Source organism: Ornithodoros turicata, chromosome 2 (genome assembly GCF_037126465.1).
Source record: "Ornithodoros turicata isolate Travis chromosome 2, ASM3712646v1, whole genome shotgun sequence".
Lineage (NCBI taxonomy): Eukaryota > Metazoa > Arthropoda > Arachnida > Ixodida > Argasidae > Ornithodoros > Ornithodoros turicata.
The window spans coordinates 6,580,868-6,589,965 of NC_088202.1; the positions used below are offsets into that span (position 1 = coordinate 6,580,868).

At 45.5% G+C, this 9,098-nt stretch overlaps 1 protein-coding gene across 1 annotated transcript; it reads right to left on the reverse strand.

Moving 5' to 3' along the window:
* On the reverse strand, positions 1-802 carry LOC135384282 (P2X purinoceptor 7-like). Its single transcript, XM_064613492.1, has 3 exons — positions 527-802; positions 240-455; positions 1-157 (listed from the first exon to the last, which is right to left on the reverse strand). Exons 1-3 carry the CDS (start codon positions 709-711, stop codon positions 1-3), a joined length of 558 nt encoding a protein of 185 aa, XP_064469562.1. The 5' UTR covers positions 712-802.
* Positions 803-9,098: the final 8,296 nt, after the last annotated feature.

Below are 9,098 nucleotides of genomic sequence, written 5' to 3' on the forward strand. Positions count from 1 at the left end.
TCACACATCAGGAAGGCGAAAGCCTTTGTACAGTTCGGAAGGAAAATTGTCCCTTATGGCATGTACAGCACATGCTGGGAGGACCTTCCTGCAGTGTTTTCCTAACGGTCCCCAGAGCCACCTGGTCAACTGCCTGTAGGCGACGTACCTAAACTTCCTGCATGTTCCATAGGCAGGTATAAATTATGACATGTAAGTTTCTGATAACAGAAACTGAACGCGCACGTGAATGAACTCACTTGTTTACTTCGCTGTTCCGGATAACGGCGTAGTCGTCGCTTTCTCTCACATAGCAGTAGGACACCTGGAGCACCTCAGTGTCCAGGCACAGTATCTCAAAATACTCATTTCTTGTTATGCAACCGCTGCGTTGCTTCTGTACCGCCTCGTTCACTTCGCGGCAACAAAGGCATTCCTCTGCTGTCGGCATCGGTACACATTTGCCGCAAGTACACCTGAACATGAAGAAGCAATACCGAATTTCCACTGTGACCCTCTCAACGGTTTCATTGCACATGTAACTAACCAAAGACTGTTCCCAACGCGGTCAGGCGACGGCGATGGAGGCAATTCGTCCTCCGTCGACGACTCCGCGGATGGCATCGTGTCGTGTTGACTCTCCGGCGTGCTGTCATACGAACAGAAGTTTTGCCGGCGTGACCGTTCGAGTATCCGAAGCTCGAGGGCACTCAGGTTTGGTAAGCTGGACATCGCAGGGCGCGTCTCCCAAAACACTTTCGGTTTTGCCGCAAACCCGGACGCGGATGACTAAGCCGAAAGTAGCCACAGGCTAGCTAGCCGACACGAGCCGACCCAGTGTTGTTGCGAGGGAGTACTCAGCCCTTCGTTCGAATGCAATCTTTGAAATTCGATTACTCAAAGAAAACAGCGATTCCAAAAGAAATATTTCGGAACTGAGATGTGCAGTTCCTAAACTTTCAAAAGATCATAAGGTTTCCCTGGGTTAGAATTCACTTTACAGTTCCTTTAAATGTACACGTGGTGATTAACCGTTTGTATTTTTCCAGTCAGTGACCATAATGGGTCCGTTGCAAAAAGATGGCGTGGTTGTCCCACGGCAGATTTCTGCGAGAGCTCACGTCGCCATCATGGCCGGTCTCGCCATGGTGAAGACTTTTTTTTCGTGGGGCCGCCAACAGGAGATACATTGCATTCATCTGTTCACACGTGTTGATCTTGGCCTACAACTCCGAGATATGAACCTCGCTTCCTGCTTAATCCAAAGAGTGTACTAATTCCGTATTACGATGCACGGACGCACGGATACGGGGCTGCACGGGTAAACAAGCACACTGACACATGCGCAGAGGAGCAGGATACGGAAACGCGCTCGCGCGGTTTATGACTTCGCATATGTGTACGAGCGGGGCAACGGATCTTTTTTCCTATAAGGATATTACGAATAACGTACTAGTACACCCAACAACCATGCGCATGTTGTAAATATTTTTGTTTATGTCTCCCTGCTGGAAATTGAAGACATGATCACATTGAATTCTCCCCACAATTCCAGTGAGATCCAATGTGAAATCACAAGGATAATTGGATCAAACTGTACACACCCAGTATTTCTCATTGACTGAATTGGCCGTTTTGCGAGGAAGCTGTCTTAGCGACGTCGTGCTCCTCCGTGTTGTGTGGTGAAGACCGCATCCACGGAATAAGGAATTGGTTTAAGGGGTATCAGTGAGAAACGGTGATTTCCAATAGACTGAATGATATAAGCAAGGTGCGTTGTCACGCATTTCCGCGATGCAGCGCACGTCTTCTTCGTCCGCGCTGAAAACTATTTCGCGTGATATGAAATGTTTGTGAATAGTTCCTCAACATTACAGGTGCCGTGATAACATTGTATTGTCCACCCTATGTGAAGCTATTGTTTTTGCATTGCACGTAAGTGGAAGCGTTTCGGGCAAGTCGCCAACGAATTAATCTGTCTGTTAGGAAACGTCGAAGTGCGAGGATGTCAGCCGTGGATCACAAGAAATTGGTGTGATTCGCCGTTCATTTTGCTGATTTTAGCCGTTTATAAGGTATGTAGTCGATGTGTCAGGCATTTTCGCTATTTCTTCGCTGTTAGATTTGCCCCTGCTCGCAGGCATTACGACGGTTGATGGGACGTCACAGTCCACGTGCTGACGTGCAGTCACAGTGTCACCAACGGCGCTGTTTGGAGCGGTACGTAATATGTTGATGACTACGTCACACTGGCATACTGCTTTCGCAGTGTCTTTCGATATGGCATTTGTTCAGGGTTAAGCTCGTACGAGGCTGCAGGCAAGGGTGTCCGCATTTCTCACGAGGTGATGAAAGCGCAATCTCGCCGAAGTTGGGTAACTTACCTTTTACGTAAGAAAGGCAAGCTGGACGGGACATCGGGAGCCACCAGGTGTACGATACATACAGGGAGGAGAAGTAAGGAGACCGAACTAGCAGCATCGCCGCGTTGCAAAAAAATTGTCCGTAATTCCACGATTCTTTTGTGGCCGCGCCGCGGCGCTCGCGTTCCGTGGGGGCCTGGCACCGGGGAGTCTACATTGCTGTAATGCATTTATTTATTCGTGTAAGTACGTACTGCGTGCGTGTTAAAAATAGTTTAATGAAGAATTGTGATATTCAACTGTCACGTTATGCAGGCATTAACAGTGTCAATGGAAGGTAGAGGAAGAAGGTAACCAGCCCTCATGTGCCTGTAGAGCTTCGGGCTTTTTATTCTTATCAGAAGAGATTCATATATCCATTCCATTCTGTATCGACGTCCTTTAGGACCCTTTTTTCTTGCTGCGTCAAAGCATTGCTGTACGGCTAGTCGTTGGAGGTCAGGCAGGCTACGTACAGCCTCTTCCAAGGCCTGTTCTTTCACTATGGCACACTGCCCTTTTATCTTGTTGATCTCTTGCTTCAGTTCAAGTGTCTAGAAAGGCCAATTTTTTGTCAACCTTAGAATAAAATATGTAAGTGAAGAATTACGTACCATTTTTCTTCAGGTAACGCCTACTCCGAAGCAGATTTGCCTTAGTGTGCTATGAAGGTCTTCCTCTGCCAATGTTACTTGCACGCTTCTGTTGGTGTGTTTTCTCAGATAGTATATTGCCGTCTTGACGGCAGGACATGCACCTTTGTATTTTTTGGCCTGGGCCGTTACTGCCTTTGACCACTATGAATCCAAAACATTGCTCTGAATGTCTGAAAGTGAGAAACCCTGGTTTAGACTAATTTTGAGAGACTAATTAGACTAATTTTTTATGAGAATGCAGTACCTATCACTGTGGCGTATCCCAGGGCAGGGAACAAGTTAATCGATTAGCTGTAGTGCAAGTGTGATGTCTGAGATGGTTCGTGGTGTTTCAAATGGAAGTGACGATAGTTGTGTCATTTTCTCTTTCACAGATATTTTCACTTCAGGCTTGTCTGTTACTATGAGACGTTTTGTCACATCATATTCTCTGTTCACATAGACAAATGCCACAAAGTGCTTTTGTTGATCAATGCTGATAGCCCACTGCGTGTTAGGCTTTTCTACATGCGGAGAGTCTCGTATCAGTACATCGATCAGAGTTTCTTCAGCAACAGTAGCCTGTTGGACAGTTTCCTCAACTTCTGCTCCAAGGCAGCCATTGTCGTGATGGGAACAGCTAGGAGTTGGCTCTTGATGTTGCTGTGTGCGTTGTCGTTTTTCTGTTGACCCTCTTGGTAGCAGGTGGTTTCCCCTTCTTTTTGGAGCTGCTCAGATATGAAGGGAGTCCAGGAAAGAGGCATGGGACTGCTGCTTCTCTTAGCACAATTCGTGTGCGCTCCGTCTTGTTCACAGTTCCGTCTTTCAGGACTGTACTGTAACAGCGTTCAATGTCATCTTTTGAAAGTGAAGCTCACAAACTTTGTCTTTTTCTGTAAACTGCTTGTCAAGCCCCAGAATTTTTCTCTGCCATATCTGAAGGATCCTCTGGGTTCTGCATGGTGAATATTGAAGCTGTGGCATTTTTACCTAGCATGGCCAACATGCGTAGTATGGAAACTCGTTACTTCAGACTAGAAATAGCACCAACCAAGGTCTACCAAAAAATGTCCCTACGTCTCGAAGTCCGTACGGCTTCTACTTCAGGGATGACTAAAATGGTAGTGGGAAACGGCTTTTATACTAGCAGACTGTCGTTTACATGTCAGGTGACGAAGGCCGTGGACGTGTGCTGGGCGGCGGCCCGACGGACCAGTTGACATTTCCTGTGATTGATTGAATGTGAGAAAACAGGACGGTAACTTCACTTTCACGGTATACAGGAAACAGACCCACACTGGACAGTATCTCAACTCCAATTCAAACCACTCCACCTCTCACAAGGCGCCTGTAGTGTCGTCTCTTCTGTGTTGAGGAAAGAAAAATTCGAGCGGAGTTGAAGAAGAAATGCTACACACGCCTGGGTCACAGTCCTGGATCCTCAGTCCACCCTTGGACGACCAACCTCCACATCAAGCTAAGCGTGCCCCCCTTCCCATATGTAAGACGCATCAGAGAAGCCCTTTGTCAAATTTTGGGAAAAGGAATCAGTGTTTCCCACAAGCCTGTGCCACAATCAGTCACTGTATTCCTCAGCCACTGAAGGAGAGAGCACAAGGTGTCGTGTACAAGATTCCGTGCACCATGTGTGACGCGTCATATGTGGGGGAAACAGAGAACTTGACAGAAAGATTAAGGCAACACAAAAACGATGTCCAAAAAGTAGACTTGGAAAGAAGTGCGCTGGCGGAACACTGTCAACGCCTGACCACGTCATCGACGTCGGGAACACGGAAATCTTGGAATGTGAATCCACCCCACATTCAATCGACCGCAGGAAACATTAACCGGTCCGTCGGGCCTCTGCCCAGCGCATATGTCCACAGCCGCCATCAACCAATCTCAAAGAGAACGCCTGCTTGTATAAAAGCTGTATCCCATGACCATTTTAATCGCCCTTATGAAGAAGCCTAACGGGCTTTGAAACATCGGGACACTCCTTTTGTGTACCTTGGTGGGTGCTATTTCCAGTGTGAGTTACTATGACCTAGCCAGACATGTTGGTGTAAAACCTTTTCACGTTCATATTAGTTACTGTTTTCCTTTTGGTGATATTTGCCTGATAAATAGTTATGTAAAATGTGTTGCAATGCCACATCACATAGTTCCTGCAGCAAATTCTGGTCACGGCTACATGATTATTTCCTTGTCTGTCATTTTATTGAGGTCTAGGTCCAAGAAGACATCTTTTGTTTGTTATGGCATCCAGCAAAAACAAGCTACGTGTGTTCAAATGGAGAAGGGACGAGGTGCAGGCTACCTGCTGTCTAGCTTTGTGCCTCAGGGTTCCCTCAGTATGCATGAAATATTTTGAGCCTGTTGATAACTGTTGTTGAGATGTGCAATGCAAACAATATTTGTTTGTTTTACACATAACCGTGGGAAATAAACCATATTTAATAGTGGTTTAGTTTGTGTTACTATCTGTTACAGTCTGTACGTATTTTCCAGCTTACTTTTTTAAGGAGTAGCAAGCCGGCACTTGCCTGGCTGACATCTCCTTTTGTGTGAATAAACATATACCCAGCTTACGTCGCTCATTAAAGTACCCCATATTACAATTATGAGATAAAAATGCACAAGCAGCACCACTGAGCATGCACTGCACGATATTTTAAACTGGAATTTGCTAATTCAAGGTTGCAATATTAGTATAGTGACACATCGTGTATAATGCCTAGCAACACGGTTTCACTTCAACAGGTACTTACCTTTACGCCGAATAGACGGAGATTTTTTACCCTCTTTTCCTTGTTCTCTCTTTTAAAACTGGTGTATCCAGTCCTGCAGCCTGGTAGGAAACAAGTCTTGCTCATACCTCAAAGAGCTCAAACAAAGCCTGATTTATCCGCGTAATGTGCACAACCAGGAAGCCGCAATAAGCAATGCGAAAGTGAATTCCTAACGGTCCACACGGACGTTTAAAGTGGAACTTTGAAAACAAGTTACTGGTCGAGCAACAAAGTCGAAATTCAAAAGAAACTAGGGTAGACGGCATAACAAAAAAGAAAATATCTCCTCCCCCCTGCAGAGAAAATTAGTTATTCAATACTCATTTGGCTCGTAATAATAACCATGACAACAGTTTCGGAAACTGGACAGCAAAATGTATTTTCAGTATGCTTTACACACTCACTGATTTCTGCACCGCCGAAAAACTATACGCAGCAAAATGCAGTGTGGAACATCAATCTCGTGTCTTGAAAAACTCAGCCACAACATAATTCTGACAGTGTGAGCAAGTTTCAGAATGTCGAATACATCTTATCTTTTGCAAGGCGACTTCCCGCTACACCCACTATAGCCCCCATATCGTGCGCGCAGGTGGTTTCCGACCGTATCCCAAGTTGACCTTGATGAAAAAAGATAGCCAAATGCTGAATAAATGGCACATTTCTTAATGCCTCAGATTCATGTGTCTTTTTCAAACTTCCCTTCGAAGTGCTTTATAACGAAGTATTGAAGCGCGAAATATAGCATTGCGTCAACGGGAAATCCACAGAAGTGGTTTACCGACGGAACGCGAGCGCCGCGGCGCGGCCAGAAAATACTCGTAGAATTACGGACGTCGTTTCCGAGCTGAGTTCGGTCTCCTTACTTCTCCTCCCTGGATATATAGAAGAACATGATCGCTGTGGAGATTAGTGCTTCAAGATTTTTTTCATCGTAGTTATTCGGAAATTACTTATACATGCCTCACGAATTTACTCCTTATGGATTGATGCTGTATGTGTTGATGATGGAGAGTAGGAGGTGCTGTTGGTGCAGTCCGCACCGGGTGACGCGACGAAAGTGGGGAGACGCGTCGCAGCAGTACCTCTCTTTCTCCGCGGTGACATGAGGAGACCTCCGCGAGTACTTGATTTTTTTTCTTTTTTTTCCTGTGGTATGCGTTATATATCGCGCACCGTCTTATATCGAAAGAGGCCCACTATAATAAAGGGGGGGGGGGGACGCGAAGGGATCCTGCATCGGGTGACACGTACCCTATGCCTCTGCTTAAAAATCATGTAAGTGTTCAATCAAGTTTCTGTTGTTGCTGGTTACTATTTCTTGCTAACGATCCTCAACTGCTTGATGAATATTTGCACTTCCGCAAGACGTCTGAAATAACTTTCAACTTTAAATTTGCCACTCGTAATATTTTCCCATCTGTTATATTGTTATATCTATAAGGATAAATGTTCACGCAAAAATGGCATGTAATGTAATTCGTTTTTACAGCGAAAATATGCTTTCTGCTCATTTGAAGCAGCTGAATCGAATGCTACTATACCTTAAAAAGGTGCACTGACAATGGGAATTTCGGAGTGACTTTAACGGCAAATTCCTTGCTGGAGCCTATTGGGTCAATGGGAAACTAGTCTAACCTCCAATTATGAGCGTGTTATTGACCGTAGCTCCAATTGGATAGGATAGTACCTCTACTACAGGCCCAGGATCGCTCGCGCCTCATGATTCAGTCGCCCTTAAAGGGCCATGAAATGATTTTTGCGAATTGCGAGTACTCTACCTGTAACGGTTCTCACAATCCCTCAGTATCATAAACATATCGACTTTTAACCGCATTCCGTGCACCCGGGGTGCAGTTACCACGCAAAAAGCTGCCAATATAGCGGGGCGTGACCGCCACATACATCCCTTCGAAGCGGGCCGAGTCATCACCATCCAGTCCTCTCAGTCAACTGTGATCGACCGGAAGGACACACCCCGCTGCACCGCGTGGGTGCATCGTTTCGGTTTACACAACAAACGATGCTGTCGTATAACTGCCATTCAAATCAGTAGAAATATGGCTCAACGCAAATTGTCAGCGATGAAGCAGGAGATTATGCGACGCACACAGCGTCTCGAAATGGTTCCCTACCACAGTAGCTCCCAAAAGGTCACCGACAGAGACAGTTTCTGAAGTTTCTGATGAAGAGCCGGATGAGTTCATTGTGACATCGCCGCATCCGGAGCCTCCGAGTCGTCTTGAGGGCACACACGGGTAAGCCACTTTGAGAGCTTCCATATATTTGACATTTTGTTCGTAATGTGTGATTTATATTTGGCTAGGTGTTCCTGTGGGCGATGTGTAGTTATGGAAACGGCTCAAGAAAGTGTGTGCCGCCGTGAAATCGAAGCCGCCGTGGATGCATAACAACACACAAGAAGTTTCAGAAAATTCGCTTGGGCGCACATGTGCACCACGTCACATACCTGGACTTGACAACGATCTCACAGCTGGCCAAAAAAAACAAAAAAACTTGAAGACGCGTGCATTAGTAAGTGATAAATTGTGATGCGTGCTCTTCATTCAAAGCCCGATTCCTTGTCACGAGTAATATTCGTTACGACTGTGTTTACAGAGTCCCTAAGATGTTGCGACAAATTTTTTTTCGCTTGTGTGTCACTGGAGTTGGACGGACTTGTGTGTCACTGTTTCAATTCTGTCTGTTCTTTTTTGTATCACAACAACTCAAACAAATTAGGGTACATTCCATCTATGCGTCTGTGTATGTATGTGTGTATACGTGCGTGCGTGTGTGTGTATGTGTGCTGTTTCTCACAAATAAAATTCAAATTCACGCAGAAAATATCGGTATATGGCGTACCAGCTTTTCGCAAGGTGACTGTAGCAAGCAACGCTGGGGAAGATGTCATCGAAGAGTTTTGCCTGCCTGTGTATTGGAGAAGATACTCTCGATCTTCCCATTTACAACACATACAGGGTTTAAGTTCCCTCCTTTGTAGCCTGTCATAAAACTACTTCTGTGGTGTATAACAAAGAGAGAGAGAGAGAGAGAGAAAAAGAGACTGTTCTTTACCTTAAACTGATGAGTCTTGCACGACATATACAAATCACATCATACAATCTCACTGTGGAATGGAATGCAATCTGAAATGCTATTCGACAAGTTAGATGTCTGTCATAATGCCGTTGCAGTCCATTTGCTACAGTGGGTGTTACAGGCGCTTCAAAGGAACAAAAAATTGTGGGGCAGGATCATGTCACACCATGTTCTAAAAATGTCACTTA

Coding starts and splice junctions, on each gene's coding strand:
- LOC135384282 (XM_064613492.1), bottom strand. CDS start 711: ATGTCCAGCTTACCAAACCTGAGTGCCCTCGAGCTTCGGATACTCGAA. Junction 456..526: donor CGCGTTGGGAACAGTCTTTG/GTTAGTTACATG, acceptor CTTCATGTTCAG/GTGTACTTGCGGCAAATGTG. Junction 158..239: donor CGGAACAGCGAAGTAAACAA/GTGAGTTCATTC, acceptor TGGAACATGCAG/GAAGTTTAGGTACGTCGCCT.